This window comes from Podarcis tiliguerta (assembly GCF_965153285.1).
Source record: "Podarcis tiliguerta genome assembly, chromosome: 3".
NCBI classification, from domain to species: Eukaryota; Metazoa; Chordata; class Lepidosauria; order Squamata; family Lacertidae; genus Podarcis; species Podarcis tiliguerta.
Genome location: NC_139536.1, coordinates 105,067,326 through 105,085,425, shown reverse-complemented (window position 1 = coordinate 105,085,425; position 18,100 = coordinate 105,067,326). Strand labels below are relative to the sequence as shown.

Below are 18,100 nucleotides of genomic sequence, written 5' to 3'. Positions count from 1 at the left end.
TTCAGCTACCATACATCAAAGGACAAAGCTTTTTCTTGGACTGCGCCACTTCAGGTTGCAGGGGAGAAGGATATTGACAAGCTGGAACATGTGCAGATGAGAGAGACCACGATGATCAGGGGTATGGAAACTAAACCTTATGATGAACGGTTGAAGGAGCTGGGTATGTTTAGCCCGGGAAAGAGACTGAGAAGAGATGTGAGAGCCATCTTCAAATATCTCAAGGGCAGTCACATGGAAGAGGGAACAAGCTGTGGAGGAAAGGGCTCAAACCAATGGCTTCAAGTGAACAAGGACAGACATTCTGACTGAACATTAAGGAAGAAATTTCTGACAGAGTTGTTCAAACATGGAACCGTCTCCCTTGGGAGGTGGTGGACTCTTCTTCCCCCTTTTCAAGAGTCTACACAAAAACCTTACACATTTGAAAATAGTTGGATAGGGGAAAGTTTTGAGATGACTTTCAGACATTCCGCCCCCTGCCATTGTTCAGGAAGGTTTATCATAAGCAATTGTTCAAACAAGGTATGAAGGTAAAGGACCTCTGGATGGTTTAGTCTAGTCAAAGGCGACTATGGGGTTGCGGTGCTCATCTTGCTTTCAGGCCGAGGGAGCCGGTGTTTGTCCACAGACAGCTTTCCGGGTCATGTGGCCAGCATGACTAAACTGCTTCTGGTGCAACGAAACACCATGATGGAAGCCAGAGCGCATGGAAACGCCGTTTACCTTCCCGCCGCAGTGGTACCTATTTATCTACTTGCACTGGTGTACTTTCGAACTGCTAGGTTGGCAGGAGCTGGGACAGAGCAATGGGAGCTCACCCTGTCATGGGGATTTGAACAGCCAACCTTCTGATCAGCAAGCCCAAGAGGCTCAGTGGTTTAGACCACAGCGCCACTTGCGTCCCAATTGTTCAAACCAGCACCTTCCTCACTCGTAGCCTGAAATAGTATGGTCTGGGGAAAGCTTTATTCCTCCATCCAGCTGAATGAATAAACTGGCTCACGAGAAAGCTAAAAAGTGGAAATGGGGCGTGCCTATAAAAGGAGGTGGTATAAAGTTATGAAAGATGGCAAATATTTTGAAATAGCTGTGCACAGAATATAGCTGAGAGGCCCCTAGGGCTAAGCAGTAAATATTTCCAGCTTTTCTGAGAGATCTGTATTTGTTCAGTGTTGAAATAATGGAGATATTTGGGAAGACGGGGAAGTCTGGATGAAACAAAGCTACTTTGAGGGCACACCCAGACTTAGATTAGGAAATAGCTTCTAAGAGAGCAATGATACATTTTCACTCTCCATAACCATGATTAATGGTTGTCAGTACCTTCAACTGGAATAATTATCCAACAGATACGTTCTGATATCGCTTTTTACGGGTGGGACACCAGAAAGGGAAGTGTCTTTTAGCGTAGACCGATTTACAAAGATAAGCCGTAGATTTTGCAATATATATAAAATATATATATCACCAAGTCCCTTGGTTGTTTTTCAAAGATGCCAAGATAGTGAAGCGTGGAAAGCAATCCTCATGAAATCGGAATTCTGAGTGTTAACTGTCACTTCAAACTAAGAGCTTGTATGTTTACGTCAGCTGTAATGCTTTTATTTCCTGAAGTCTTTTCGTTGTCCCGCTTTTACCCTAGGTCTTGTAAAATTTGATTCCTATTTTGCTTTCTAAATATTTGATTACGCTTTATTGCCTATTGAAAATAATGTTTTATACCTTGCTGAATTGCTAACTGTCTAGAAGGACACTCCTTCCTTCTGTTTGCAACTGTGCAAAATGTACATAAGCTTAATTGGAGTGATTTTATACAATGCAATTTTATACAGTGGGGAAAGCTTGTGAGGAGCTTGTTGTACAAAATAGCAAAATAGCAAAAATAGCATCATGAAAATTTGCCTTATGCCTATTGGCTTCTAACTTTTTGGAAGTCGGTGCCATGATTTCTGAAGCCTTCCTGGGAGAACACATATTAGCAGACCTACTTCCTTTCCAACAGTGGGTAGCTGAATCTAAGCCAGAAGAAAAATAAACAAAGGGGAAGGACATTGACGTAGGGGCAAGGTTCATTTTCTTCAATTAAATATGCATTTATACCAAAGTACTGATAAAAACCCTATTCACCTTTGCATTCTAGTAATGCATTAATACAGTGTGCTGACTTGTTTTTGCTTTCCCTGTCAATAAAAACTGAGCTCGCCTCTTGAACAATTTTCTTTTTATTTTATTTTTCAAATTACAGTTTTACAATCACATATCCAACATACAACATAAAGACAAGATTCCATAGAATCTCCTGGACTTCCCTCCTCCCCTTTGTGGGTCCTATTGTTAATCATTTCCTCCTGCATATTTTATAATAATCCACATCTTTTACATCTCCATTATATCCAAAATTCACTATTAAACTATTCCCATCCTACTAATAGTTTTAGCTATTTACAGTGGTTTTTAAGATAAATTATAAATATTTCCCCATTCCTTATTAAATTTTTGGTCTTCCCGATTTCTGATTCTTCTGGTCATTTTTGCCATTTCGGCATAATCCATCAACTTAATCTGCCATTCTTCTCTGGTCAGAACTTTATCTCCTTTCCATCTCTTGGCTGAACAACAATTTTCAACCTGACATCTGTTGCTATCTTCTTCTGAAAGGAAGCAGCCAGGATGAAGACCGCATGAGTAATGGCTGGGATGAAAGTGTGAGAGAGGGGATTTGTCCTGGTTAGTGATGCTCCCCATGTCTGACCACTATTCTCATCGAGGGCAAGTTGATACTGTCAGCTGAGCCTCCCTAATCCAACTATAAATGGCAAGATCAAGGATAAGTGCTATTGACCTTTGAAGTCATCAACAGTTATTGTCCATGCTGCCATAATTAGATCAGCAAACAGCCACTTCTATTGCTGTTTTGGAATTTACCCTTGTAAAATAAGGATGTTTATTTCCAGCAACCGTTTGGGATATTTGGGATATTGCAAAGGTGAGTCGGCAGAAAGTGTACTCTGTGGAAGGGAGAATGATCGAGAATGCAGGGAGAATGCAGCCTTCGACAACCTGGTGCCCTCCACCTGTTTAGGAGTGGAACTCCCAAGGCTGGCTGGAGCTGATGGGAATTGCAACCCAAAACATCTGGTGGGCACCATGTTGACAAAGCCTGCCTTAGTCCCCCACCAGTCCTCCCTCTTCCTTCCCAAAAGGGTTGGGACTCACTTGTGAGGGGGGAGAATTGGAAAGAAGAGGAATAAATTGTTTTAATATATTAACACATTTCTCTCCCTCTGTCAGCTCTCCCCTGCTAATGCCCTGCTGCTGTGTGTAGTTCATCTGTCATAAGTTAGTACTTACATGGGTGTTCCTTAATTTTGATATCCAACACTACTTAGATACAGTCATACCTTGGTTAACGAACGACTTGCGAGTCAAATGTTTTGGCTCCCGAACGCCGCAAACCCGGAAGTGAGTGTTTTGGTTTGCAAACATTCTTTTGGAACCCGAACATCCAGCACAGCTTCTGCGTCTTCTGATTGGCTGGCAGGAGCTTCCTGCAGCCAATCAGAAGCCGCTCCTTGGTTTCCGGATGTTTTGGAAGTCGAACGGACTTCCGGAATGGCTTCTGTTCAGCTTCCAAGGTACCACTGTATTTGGAAATCCATGTTTGTTTTCCCCTGTAGTTTTATTAACATTTCCACTTTCTTTCTTCTTAAAATATGTTTATTGATTTGCTTCCTCCTGTGTTTCTTTCAGCCAAATGATAAAATAAGCTTTCAAGATTCCCGAGTCAGAAATGCAAAAGTTTCGTCTTCCCTCCTCCGTAACCGTAGCCTTCCCATGCTTTCTTTAAAGTAGGGAAATAGAGAGGGTTCAGCAGATATAACAGCATTGTTAAAGCATTAAACAACCAGAAAGAAGTAAAACTCCAAAGACGGTCTTGGCTTCAGTTTCCTTTGCATGTTATTAAGCAAATGTTGTCTTGACTATAAAACCACTGACCTTTCCCCCGCCTTTGTGTTATCGCTGAACAATAGATCCATTCTCTGCAAATATTCCCTCTGAATCCACTGTTGATAGTCACATGACACAATGTGCAATCGGAAGCAATTCATGCCTCAATTAACATCTTAGCCTTGGAGTAACAGTATTAAGCATATGTCTTCAAGCTATAGCTGTTTGCATGTGGCCGCCAATTCTCTTTTGTAAGGCAGCGCAAGAAATGCTCTGTATTCCACAGTAAAAATCCAATCAGGTAAACGAGTACCTAGCTGTCAAACCAGCTTGTTTTTGGCAAACTGTGAAAACTTTCTTTTGTTTTTTAGTACCCCTGCACATTTTTTAAAAATAATGCACCTGGGGGAGTTTAAGAGAACCATGCCTTTGTATTCTTCACCTCCTATCCTCCTCTCCCTTTCCTTTAAAATATGGCTACATTCCAGTCCTTTAAAATATGGCTACATTCCTTTAAAATATGGTACATTCCAGTCAATGACAAACCTAGACAGCATCTTAAAAAGCAGAGACATCACCTTGCCGACAAAGGTCCGTATTGTTATAGTTATGCTTTTCCCAGTAGTGATGTATGGAAGTGAGAGCTGGACCATAAAGAAGGCTGGTCGCCAAAGAATTGATGCTTTTAAATTATTGTGCTGGGGGAGACTCTTGAGAGTCCCATGGACTGCAAGAAGATCAAACCTATCCATTCTGAAGGATGAGTACTCACTGGAAGGACAGATCCTGAAGCTGAGGCTCCAATACTTTGGCCACCTCATGAGAAGAGAAGACTCCCTGGAAAAGACCCTGATGTTGGGAAAGATGGAGGGCACAAGGAGAAGGGGACGACAGACAACGAGATGGTTGGACAGTGTTCTCAAAGCTACGAACATGAGTTTGACCAAACTGTGGGAGGTAGTGGAAGACAGGAGTGCCTGGCGTGCTCTGGTCCATGGGGTCAAGAAGAGTCGGACATGACTAAACGACTAAACAACAACACATTCCAGTATGCAGAAGTGAAGAGCTTAGTTCCAAAGGAAGGCACCAGAAACTGAGACATTCTTAGGTGATGGGCAAAGTAGTCAGGGAGCAGCCCCTTCCTTTTCCCTCAAGCGTTATAAAGAGGGCACCAACCTGGCTATCCGTCAGGTGAGTGCAAGGCACTGGGAATGACAAGGGCCTTTCCCAGGTCTTGAGAATAGTCGTTTTCAGTTTCCTGGTGAATTCCTTCTTGTGCTAGAACTCAAAATGGTGCAGTCTTGGGGAAGCAAGAGTCAGCAACAGGGGCGAAGAACAACAAAATGACTTGCAGCATCTTGAACGCTCCTTGACTATGGTGCAAGCTTTTGACAGACAATCCTCTACTTCCTCAAGATGCATTAGCAGGAAACTAGGAGGGATCCATTTAGTTACCGTAGATTACAATGGTTGATCAATCTCATTTCTATGATTCCCCCCCAAAACATATTATTTTTCAGTTTTATACATTTCAATAATTTTACAATCACCTTAACATTTCAAAACTCAGCTTCCTTCCCCCTCTTTCTACGGTTCCTTAAATTTTTATTATTATTTTCTGCATATTCCAAATAACTCAATTTACTCATTTATTCATTTACTTTAAATATATGCTCTTATAAAACTGCAGGTTTTTACAATAACCCTGCCAATTTTCTTACCTGTTTACAGTTTATTTGTAAATATTCAATAAATCGTTCTTTTATTTAAAGGTTTGTGATCTTGCTTTCTTATTTTTCTGGCAAGTTTCGCCATTTCTGCATATTCCATAAGTTTTTGTATCCATTCTTCCTTTGCTGGGACTTCTTCTTCTTTCCATTTGGGGGCAAGTAGAATTCTTGCCACTGTAGTCGCATACATGAATAAATTTCTATATAGTTTGGGTAGTTCTGTCCCTATAATTCCCAAATAATGTTCCTTTAATGCCCTGTGTTATTATCCATCATTCATATTATTACCAGCACCAGAATGAGATCATAAAGGCCAATCTCTCTCCTTCAGGTGGACAAAATCAGCACGAGGACACAATGACAAGTCTCTCTCCTTCATTGGCCACCATCAACATGAGGTCACAATGGCCAGTCTCTCTCTCTCCTTCAGGGAGGCAGCATCCTCATGAGGTCACAATGGCCAGGAGAGGGTCAGAAAAAACCAGATCACAGCAGGCTGTGTGTGCAGATGGTAGATGCAAGTATAGCCTGGCACCCCAAATTCAATGGTGAGCCTTCAAAGTCCAGTAGCTGTCGCAGGTTGAGGGCCGAGTAGAGAGAAGAGATGGACTAGGCAGCAACTGATGGGCAAAGCAGCAGTAGAACAGCCAAGAGGAAACTACCGTGGTAACTCGGGTTACAGACACTTCAGGTTACAGACGCTTCAGGTTACAGACTCCGCTAACCCACAAATAGTACCTCGGGTTAAAAACTTTGCTTCAGGATGAGAACAGAAATCACGCGGCAGCGGCATGGTGGCAGCGGGAGGCCCTATTAGCTAAAGTAGTACCTCAGGTTAAGAACAGTTTCAGGTTAAGAACAGACCTCCAGAACGAATTAAGTTCTTAACCCGAGGTACCACTGTACAGAAGAAGAGAGGAAAGATAGGAGGAAGCACCCAGCACTTGGAGAGGAAGAGAGAAGGTAATTAGGACAGGAGTAGCAATGCTCACCTGATTTCTCATTCTTCTGGCAAGTTTTGCCATTTCTGCATATTCCATAAGTTTTTGTATCCATTCTTCCTTTGCTGGGACTTCTGTTGCTTGCCATTTTGGGGCAAGTAACATTCTTGCCGCTGTAGTCGCATACATGAATAAGTTTCTCTACAGTTTGGTTAGTTCTGTCCCTATATTTTTTCTGTGAATTTCTCAAAGCCTTCCAAGCTGGTGGCCACTTCTTGTGGCAGTGAATTCCATATGCTAATTCTGTCCTGTGGGAAGAGGTCCTTCCTTTTGTCTGTCTTGAATATTCTGCCAATCAGTTTGTCCCCAAACTCTAGTACTATGGGTGGTGATTTCAGACCTGTCAAGTTTCCCTATTTTCCAGGTACCATCCTGGATTTACAGAAGCCATCCCAGAATGTCCTGCATTTCCTTAAGACATCCATATTTTCATTGGATAAATGTTGCAGCCAAGGAGATAACTATACAGCCTTTAGAAGACATCTGAAGACAGCCCTGTATGGGGAAGTTTTTAATGTTTGATGTTTTATTCTGTTTTTATACATGTTGGAAGCTACCCAGAGTGGCTGGGGCAACCCAGTCAGATGGGCGGGGTATAAATTTAATAATAATAATAATAATAATAATAATAATAATAATAGAATAGGATGTCCATATTTCCATTGAGGAAATTATTTTTCTTCTGTGAAGAATGTGCCCGAGTTCCACTGATTATTTGTTTGTCCTTTTCTGCATCCCCTTTTCTCTCTCGCGGTAACACTTTATTATTATTATTAATAATAATAATAATAATAGTTTTTAAATTAATTTTTCTGCTTTACAATTTACAATACTCATACAGAGTCTAACCTCTGCAGTCATTCTTTCGGCCTGTGATATTTTTCTTTATTTTACTGACTTAAAAAAAATTGGGATTCTCAGACAGGATGAGAACAGATTTAATCTTCCCTTTTTCATTCAGAAGCCTTGGCATTCCCACAGGAAATAAACAACAGAATTCTCAAAACAGGCTCCTCATCCCTCCTTGCTTGCCAGTCCCCCATCCCCCATCTCATCAACTAATTATTAAATCAGGTATCACCATTAATAAGATATATGAAGTGTCCACTTTTTGTTCCATATATATATATATCTGGTGCTGTTCCAGCCTCAGGCAACTTAACATTCCTCCTAAAAGCAAGAGGCTCTCTGGTTCCCACAGAGTCGTTCAAAGAATGACTCATATTCCTTATGTTAATTGTTCAGTTCTCAAAATATAGCACTTACAGGGTGTGGCTCTGAGGGGAAAATCTACTATACTTACTGGGCATGTTGAGAAGTGTTTCACATATACATCATTTTTCCCTTGTTATTTTTCAAAGCGTTAACCCTTTTCGGCTCCTTCTACGGACAAATACTATAAAGCAAACCAAAAGTCAAAGAGTGCAAACTTTTCCACTCAGCAACACTTTCCCTGCAGCTAAACTGCAAAGCGGGTTTAGGCCACAAGTGAAATGGCATGCATGAATCTGGCCTTGCAAGACTCTTCTTCATGTCATCAAGGCACAGCGTTATGTGACATGGGAGAAGTGTGGCACGTTTTGATTCAATGATGCTCTGAGGACTGAGGCCTCCAATTTTTGATCAGCTAGGCAAGAAGGCAAATGGATGCCACACCTTTTTGCCTCAACTAGATGGTCCAATTTCAAGTATTCAGAAGGGTTGCAGCGAGGAGCGTTACTTTTACAGGAGCAGTGTGTGGGGATACATAAATAAAATTTCTCATTCTGTTCGTATATAGGTTTTAATAATGAAGAGAACATTCACGGTTCTGTGTGCATGTACGAACATATATATTTATTAAAGTCACTTTGTTGTTGTTGTTGTCGTTTAGTCATGTCCGACTCTTCGTGACCCCTTGGACCAGACCACACCAGGCACTCCTGTCTTCCACTGCCTCCTGCAGTTTGGTCAAACTCATGCTGGTAGCTTCGAGAACACTGTCCAACCATCTCGTCCTCTGTCATCCCCTTCTCCTTGTGCCCTCAATCTTTCCCACCATCAGGGTCTTTTCCAGGGAGTCTTCTCTTCTCATGAGGTGGCCAAAGTATTGGAGCCTCAGCTTCATGATCTGTCCTTCCAGTGAGCACTCAGGGCTGATTTCCTTCAGAATGGATAGGTTTGATCTTCTTGCAGACCATGGGACTCTCAAGAGTCTCCTCCAGCACCATAATTCAAAAGCATAATTCAAAATGAAAGTCACTAGCAAAGCTGAATATGATGGATGGATAGACAGAGTTTTGCAAGTCTCTGTATCCCATGTAGTTAATATGGGAAATCATGGGAATTCTTCAGAGAATAATGGAATAGACACGGCTCCATTAACTCTTCAATAACAAGTGACAAAGCAACCTGGTGTTGTCTGCTACACAGACTCCTGGCATTTGTCACAGTTCGAACCACAAAGACATCAAATATTTGCCAGCAATTTCTTCAGATGGCTTGGAATCTAGTTCATTGGCCTTGTTTGTTTGTGGTTCAGTTCAGTGGCTCAAAAATGTGTAGCAGGAGATTACTGCAGGAAAGACTGCCCTTGGTTTAGTGCAATCTGGTGTCCCTTTTTTCTGGAGAGGTGGAAGAGTTAATAAAGAATACATGTATAAACTGGGGGGGGGGATGAGTAAAACGAGTAAACTGGCAAAAATGTATAAATCTAAATCAAATAAGTAAAGAGAAAGAAGGTTCTTTTTATCATATGTGGTGGTCTTGTAGTAAGGTTAAGGCTTACCGGGAAATGATATATAATGAAATGAAAAGGATGTTTCAAATAACCTTTGTAAAAAACAAACAAACCAGAAGCTTTTCTTTGGGGAATTATAAGGACAGATCTACCATCTGTACACACAGCCTGCTGTGATCTGTTTTTTTCTGACCCTCTCCTGGCCACTGTGACCTCATGAGGATGCTGCCTCCCTGAAGGAGAGAGAGAGAGAGACCGGACATTGTGACCTCATGTTGATAGTGGCCAATGAAGGAGAGAGACTGGTCATTGTGTCCTTGTGCTGATGTTGTCCACTTGAAGGAGGGAGATTGGCCATTGTGACCTCATGTTGATAGTGACCATTGAAGGAGAGAGACTTGTCATTGTGTCCTCATGTTGTCCACCTGAAGGAGAGAGATTGGCCTTTATGATCTCATTCTGGTGCTGATAATAATATGAATGATGAATAATAACACAGGGCATTATAGGAACATTATTTGGGAGTTATAGGGACAGAACTACCCAAACTGTATAGAAATTTATTCATGTATGCGACTACAGCGGCAAGAATGCTACTTGCCCCCAAATGGAAAGAAGAAGAAGAAGTCCCAGCAAAGGAAGAATGGATACAAAAACTTATGGAATATGCAGAAATGGTGAAACTTATCAGAAGAATGAGAAATCAAGATCACAAACTTTTTTAAAAAAGTATGGAAATGGTTTGTTGACTATTTACAGATAAATTTTAAACAGATAAGAACATTGGCAGGATTATTGCAATAACGTGCAGTTTCAGAAGAGTATATATTTAAAGAAGATGAATAAAAGAACAAATTAAGTTAATTTGGATATGCAGAAGATATTAAAAATAAATTTAAGGAACCACAGAAAGAGGGGGAAGGAAGTCAAGTTTTGAAATGTCAAAATGATTGTAAAATCTGTGAAATGTATAAAGAATACAGTGGTACCTCGGGTTACATACGCTTCAGGTTACATACACTTCAGGTTACAGACTCCGCCAATCCGGAAATATTACCTCGGGTTAAGAACTTTGCTTCAGGATGAGAACAGAAATAGTGTAGCGGTGACATGGCGGCAGCGGGAGGCCCCATTAGCTAAAGTGGTGCTTCAGGTTAAGAACAGTTTTAGGTTAAGAACAGACCTCCAGAACGAATTAAATGCTTAACCCGAGGTACCACTGTACATGTATATTGTAACGTTTTGAAAAATGTGGTGCTGATGGGTCACCGTTTGAAAGCTTTGCATTACCTTTTGGATTAGGAAGAGACCCTTCCTCCTGGGACATCTGAATATTTCGGAGAATCTGCGGCAACTTCCCTGACTCAGCAGGAAAAGCAAGACGCCCTGAAAAAGATGTGAGTGCTCTCCCCTGCTCTCTCTCTCTCTCATACCACATACAGTGGTGCCTCGCAAGACGAAAAGAATCCGTTCCGCGAGTCTCTTCGTCTAGCGGTTTTTTCGTCTTGCGAAGCAGCCCTATTAGCGGATTAGCGCTATTAGCGGTTTAGCGGCTATTAGCGGCTATTAAAGGCTTAAGGGATTAGCGGATTAGCTGCTAAAAGGCTATTAGCAGCTTAGCGCCTTAGAAAAAGGGGGTGGGGAGCGAAAAAAAATCGCAAGAATCGCAAGACATTTTCGTCTTGCGAAGCAAGCCCATAGAGAAATTCGTCCTGCGAAGCGCATTGAAAACGGAAAACCCTTTCGTCTAGCGGGTTTTCCGTCTTGCGAGGCATTCGTCTTGCGGGGCACCACTGTACATGTTTAAGATGGGAATAGGAAACCTGATAGTGCCAAGGCTGCAGCACAGTCCCCAAAGTCATTCATGCTTATGCATGATTTTTAATAAAAGCAACTTCCTAGAAATAAACAACAAAGACAAACAACCGGAACCCACACAGGGTGGGTGGGAAGGGACTGTTTTTCATTCATACCCTTCCAGCTTTCTCTCATAGTTAATTGATCATGGGGAAAGTTGGGTGGTCAGGGTGGCGGTCCAGTCACCAGTCTAGCTGCCGCATTCTGGATTAGTTGTAGTTTCCGGGTCACCTTCAAAGGTTGCCCCAGGTAGAGCGCATTGCAGTTGTCCAAGCGGGAAATAACTAGAGCATGCACCCAGGGCTGTCTTAAGCATATGCGGTGCCAGGGTGCAAAGATCTGCCCAGCAGCCCCCCCCCCCGGTTGCCCAGTCCCAGGCATTCAGGAGGGTGTATCCGGCTGGCTGCCTCAGTGTCTTGCTGGCTCGGTCGCCCCCGAACTCGTGGCACAGAGAAGAAGAACTCAGCCACAGCAGAAGAGCCCGCTGCGGCGCTCCAACCAACAGGCGGGCTCTTCCCCAAACTCAATGCTCGGGCCCCGGACTCTTACCCTGGCGCCCCTGAGAGCCCAGTGCCCAGGTGCCCTGCACCCCTTGCACCTATGGGTAAGACGGCCCTTCATGTACCCCTCTGGCGAGACAGTCTGTGGACAGGTAGGGTCTCAGCCTGCATACCAGATGGAGCTGGTAGACAGCTGCCCTGGACACAGAGTTGACCTATAGCATTTGTGTGCTTCTTTCTGCTGCCAGGTATATGGGAGCAGTCCTTGGCCCACTTCGTGTTTTGTGGTGCAATGAGAGGTATTCTACCCCCTTGCTGTTTTTTCTTTCTTTCTGGAAATGGATATGCTTCCTAGCCCATCTGACAGAGCCATCTGCCCAACATGTAGCAATACATATGATGCATTTATTCAGAATTCAAAGTAGAAATTCATTTTGCAACAGGCCAAAATGAAGCCCCGTGTCCAAATGAATTGGGCGGGCAAAGATGCTTGTTCCCCTTCGTAAGTTACCAGTTGGCTTGTCAATGTTCCTTTGATCCTTCCCTTGCATTCCCAGAGCTTGCACTGCTTGGGAATTGAATCAGTTCCCAAGGTATAGAATAAAATTTGGGTCCTTTCTCTGCTCGTTTGGAAAGCAGCTGAGGGTCCTTTATGTTTAAGTAATCACTGGGCCAAGGAACATTCCTTTTCTCCTCTGTGCTCTTTACGCCAACCGCAAATATTAGTGTTAGTTGAACTTCAGCCTTCATTATGCTGTGGCCTTTGCACAGAGGACTTACCCCCCACTTTAACTTAGCCTTAAAGCTGAGATTTCCTGACAAAACCCAAGACACTGCCCTCTTCGTTCTGCCTGTGGTTAACAGCCTAGCCTGTTTAAAGTTCATCTGTGCCAGTGGCATGTGCTAGGGAAAGGCATTTGATACCATGTTGTCTGGGGAACGACTATAGCCATGGGCACATCAGTCTGGAGAAGCAAGGACTTGGGTGGGCTGCAGGAAGCCACATGTAGGTCACTTTGAGGCAGTGGTGTAACAGCATTTGCTGGTGCCTGGGGCATGCGTGGAGCACAGAGGGCAAATGGAGCCCACCATGCCAGCCGAGCCCTTGCCACCACAGCCAGGTGGGGCCACGCTGTACTGCCTGGCCAGCCGGCGTGGCTCTTGGGGGGCGAAACACCCCCCCAATGCCTGTAGAGAGGAGGGCCACGCTGGGGTTGCCCCGTGCCTGCCTCCCTCTATCTGAGCTCGTTCACCATCCAAGTGACGAGCGAGCGAACGCTGGCCAGGTGGTCATTCAGCGAGAGGGCCAGGGATGCAGTGGCAAGGCCAGGCCGGGCTCCAGGGCCCAAAGACCCCGGTGTCAGGCAGTGTGGGACTTTTTCAAAAGGTTTTGCTCCACACAACCGTAGGGATACATCTGACAATGAAGAGAATATGGCCAGCGGGGAAGTAGGATGGAAATCCAGTTGATTCTCAGTCTCTTGGCTTCAAGTTTGTTTGTTTCCAGAGGGCTGACTAAGTAGTTTATGGGCTGCCCATCCTCATCTGTTCAATTGGAGGCAGCAGGTCCCTGGATGTAAAGGAAAGCATATGTGGATCTACCTCCATTGAAATGAATCAGCCAACCCATAGGTGCACATGAATTCAGCATGGGAATCTCAACACTTCCATACCTCTGCTAAATGTTTCTTTGGAATATTTTCACCCTGGTCCAAAAATCAACAAGGCAATTTATGATCACGCAGCCCCAGAGTTGGCCATGATCAGGGGTCCCTTTACCTTTACCTTTAAAATACATATTAACATAAAACCAAGGCAGAGAAAACAGAAACATGCATGGTATTTAAATTAAGGATGCACACCAGCATAACAGAAAATCTAAAATGGGTAAGCATTGGCACAAACCTCAAGTAATCCGGCGAGTTGTGAAAATATGGAGGTTTGGTCATCAAATTTTATGGGTCTGTGGCCTTCCATGCCCCAATTTTTCAGACTCTCCCTCTCTGGAATCCATAAATGAAATGGACCAGTTCCTAGGACTCCCAGAACCATCCCTCTCACCTGTTCTTGGCCCCTATCTTACCTGGATTTAGTAGCTCATAGAAGGACTTCCATAGTCTTGGAAAGTGCTGCAAAGATATATCAAGTCTGCAAGGAAACATGGGAAATGTATTTCCCAAACAACATTCCTCGATCCAGAACTACCAACGTCCTGCCCTCTAGTTGTTGTAGACTACATCTCCCTTTGGCCATACTGGCACTGAAGGGAGTCGGAGTCTAAAACATCTGGAAGATGTTTTGGCTACCCACGCTCTGCTGCTGTGAGCATCCAGAAGATGTTCGTCACCATCATTCCCCCAGAATCATTTTCCAGTGGGAAGGGAGGGTTCTCTCTAATATTAAATCACAGGACTCAGAATTGTGTGCTATGCAAAATTGGAAAAGTCCAAATACCCCAACGGTCAGAAATTGGCAAACAAAATTATTTGAATATGTTGAACTAGCAAAAATGACGCAAAAAATTAGAAACCAAAAAAATACAAAGTTTATTAGCGATTGGAATAAATTTATGGTATATATTGAAGGAAACTACAGAAACTTAAAAACTACTGCAGGTCTGATATAAATCTTATGATGTGCAAACCATAACAACTCTTAGCTGCAGAAAAAAAGAAAGAATTTTTATCAAGAAGCCCGAAATCAGGAGGGAAGGAGGTCAATAGGTGTGTAGAGGAAAGATCTAAATATGTAAAGATATAAAGATTCAAGGAATAAGACAAGGAACTGTAACGGAAATTGATGTTATTTTTGTGTTGTGTATAAATATTCATTCTTTTTCTTTCTTTTTTCTTTTTTTCTGTAACTGTTGTTTTATTTTTTATTTTGGTTATTTAAGTGAAATTTAATTAAAAAAGAGAGAGAGAGAGAGAGAGAGAGAGAGAGAGAATTGTGTGCTATGTTCATCTGCTGTAGTCTAGCGTCCGCTGTGTTAATGAAAACGGCATACAATTTGTGCAAGCCGAAAAGTCTAGAATCCCTCTCTAGGCACCTACGTCTTTTTCTTGTTTTTTTATTTATTTTCCTGAAAACATTGTCTTTCAGTGGGGAAGGATGTGAAGGCAACGGGCATTGTGGGTTGTAACATCTGGATAAAATTCCGCCCTGTCCTGTGGATTTGGACCCGAAGCCCTGCACAACTCATTCTTTCGTAAATCCAATTCCCCCAATGCAGACGGCGGCTGCTTGATCCTACCCATCCTGGGCAAGCCGTAGGTGTTTGCCAAGACAATAAGCAGGCTTGTCATTGACAAAAGCCGATCCTCCCGTAGCCTTCCTGAATTCGTAGAAAGAGCAAAGCTGTTGCGAGCTACGCATTATTAAAGAAAAATATCTCTTTTTTAAAAATTCTTATTAGAGTGAAGAGGACCAAAACAAAGAAAGCTGACGAGAACAAGCAGCCCAGCAAGGACACCATGAAAGTGTATCTTGGCTCTCTGCACTCAGACAGGGAGTAGGAAGAATGCCTCTCAAGCTCCTTCCGATGCTCAGCCCGAAGCAAAAAACGTAGGCGTGGAGCTCGACCAAAGGATTGCATAAATACAGCTGAGAGCAGCTTGGGGCTTCCTGTTTCAGAATGGGACAAGTGATGTGAATTGGAGACAGCCGAGCCGTGCAGCCGGCCAGCAAAAACTTCATTTTGCGGCGTGGTTAGACAGGGCTTCGACGCAGAAACCCTCGGCGGTGCTGTGAGTCAGCAGCCCTGCCGCATCCAAACCAAAGTCAAAGGGTGACTGAAACGACTGCTGTCCTGTCCTGCAGGAGCAATAAGGTTGTCTCCGAGGCAGGATCATTCTGTTCCCAGACTTGCAGTCGTGCTGGTTGCCCGGGGACATCTTTCAGAGAGGTTCCCCCCACCCCCAAATCCCACATTGTTTTTTCTACACAAGGCTTTGGCAGGAACCAAGTCTGATGGAGAGTTGCTTACTCGAAGAAAAAGCCTTCCTGAGAGACTTGTTTTTATGAGAAATACGACGGGGCCCGTCATGCAGACAGACCAAAACCGACTGTAGTCACCAAAGAATAACCCTTAACGCTTAACCCCCTGTATGCCAAGCTTGCAGAGAGTCTCATTCAATGTGTGTGTGTGTGTGTGTGTGTGTGTTGGCTGGGAATTGCGGGGGTTGGGGAAAAGGCCATCCTAAAAGCAAGCCACAGAAAAACAGTTCCCCAAATTTAAAGCTATCATGATTCTGTCTTCTGCCAGGGCCATAGTTAATATATATTGGTTTCTTGGGGGGCTTGCTAAGTAACTGCAAGTATCATCTAAATGGGCATTTCTCCTGAACTTTCTTAAGGTTTCAGATCCTTGACATCACTGAAATGTAACAAGAAACAAGTTCCATATAGCTTTGTATTCTACACCTGGTAGTGATCTACAACAGGTAATTGGAGAAGCGAGTTTTGATCTGTTTTTGGCTTCCCTCAAAGACCCTTCTTCATTTTGTCATGAATCCATTATGGGCCTTTATCTGCTGCAGTTGTTTACAGCCTAATTGTCATCATTTACTTCCATGGGAATCAAACTGGGATTTAGGTTCTTTTGCCCCTGTTTCTCTCGGTCTTATTCCTGGGTTTTTTTGTATAGCTTTTAATATGCAAAAGCCATTTAGAAGAAATAGAGTGTGCTGAATGGAATGTATTTTCCCAACCAGCAGGTTGGGAAGAGAGAGAGGCAGAAAGGATAGAATTAAGCCCACCTCTGTATCTCAAATCCACTTAAATTTGTTTGGAGCTGAACCTCTATTATTGGATTATTATGAGATTTACTATTCACTTGACTCACTTTTCTTTCTCCGTTGCAATAAATGTTTACGAGGACATTAAAACTGCATCAGAATTGTTTTAAGGAGGCTTGAGATCTAAGAGCTCGCAAAGCTCGGCAGTGCAATTGATCAGGGAGATAATACACCCATTTTCTTTACTTCTCTGATGCACGTTTGCCCCCATTTTTATGCTTGCGAAAACTGCCGAAAGGATCTGATTGGTCCAAGATCATCTAGTAAAGTTTCATGGAAAGTGGAGATTCAAACTGCTGTGATATTCCACCCATGTCACTGCCCTTGTGCAGTGATTGGTGTACTCATCTGTTTCCAGTGTTGGTTGCCTATGAGCTGCATGAAAAGTGGCAGACGATTGCTGGTATGTGAGCTAGGCAGTCGCTTCATTCCACAATTTGCTTTCAATTCTCTCTTTTTAATATATGATTTTTATTAAATTTTCTGTTTTACAATTTAGAATACTCATTTTTGACCAACCTTAAGATAGCAATGCCTTCCCTTCTTCTCCTTCCATAGTTCATTTTGCATAACATAAATCCCTGCATGTTTTATATAAACCAAACCATTCAGTATTCCAGTATTACATCCATCAAAACTAACCTTAATGACGCCAACGTTTTTAAGTGTACACAATTTGCCCCCGTATATTCAATAAACATTTTCCAGCCTTTAAACGTATGTTCTTGTTCTCTTAGTCTATATGTTAGGTCCACAAGTTGCGCATATTTCATCAGTTTGAGTCAGGCTTCCACAAACTCGGCCCTCCAGATGTTTTTGGCCTACAACTCCCATGATCCCTAGCTAGCAGGACCAGTGGTCAGGGATGATGGGAATTGTAGTCTCAAAACATCTGGGGGGCCAAGTTTGAGGAAGCCTGGTTTAAGTTGTCGTTCTTCTTTAGTTGGAACCTCGCTCATTTCCATTTTTGGGCTAACAAAACACGGGCTTCAGTAGTGGCGTTTTGGGGAAAGAGCTTTTTTAAACATTTTTTTCCAATTCATTATGGATCATTTCCCAATACTCTTTTACCCTTTTACAGGTCCACCACATATGAAAGAACATACCCTCAACCTCTTTGCATCTCCAATACTTATCTGATCCAGTCTTATACATCTTAGAAAACCTACTCGGAGTTAGGTACCATCTGTAAATCATTTTCAGGTAGTTCTCCTTCAAGGAATAACATGCTGTTTTCTTTTTTCTACCTTTTGTGTCTTGCCCCATGGGGCAAAGAGCTGTTTCAGAAAGTGATTTCAGCTGAGAAAAACAGCGCAGAGGACAGGATAAAAAAACCCCTCCCCTTTTGCCAGCATTGCGATCCTGATCAGAAAATGTTCGTTTAAGAAACCGCGTTGGATCTCTCAATGGCTAGCTCGCCTTGTTTGGCTCTAAATTACAACAGTAATCTTCTTTTATTTTTCAAAAAGTTAAGTAGGCATGCAGTGACTTGCGCATAGGAAATCGCCCTGTTCTTTTTTGTTTTCTTAAAAAAAAATAAAAAATC

General features: G+C 42.9%; 1 protein-coding gene across 1 annotated transcript in view; it reads left to right on the top strand.

The window, feature by feature from the left end:
• Positions 1-17,266, top strand: part of SLX4IP (SLX4 interacting protein) — a 95,785-nt gene extending 78,519 nt beyond the window's left edge. Inside the window, 3 exon segments of the mRNA XM_083432018.1 lie at positions 10,704-10,798; positions 15,174-15,254; positions 15,256-17,266. Of these exon segments, the coding sequence (XP_083288144.1) occupies positions 10,704-10,798; positions 15,174-15,254; positions 15,256-15,355 (276 nt within the window). The 3' untranslated portion in view covers positions 15,356-17,266.
• The last annotated feature ends 834 nt before the right edge of the window (positions 17,267-18,100 follow it).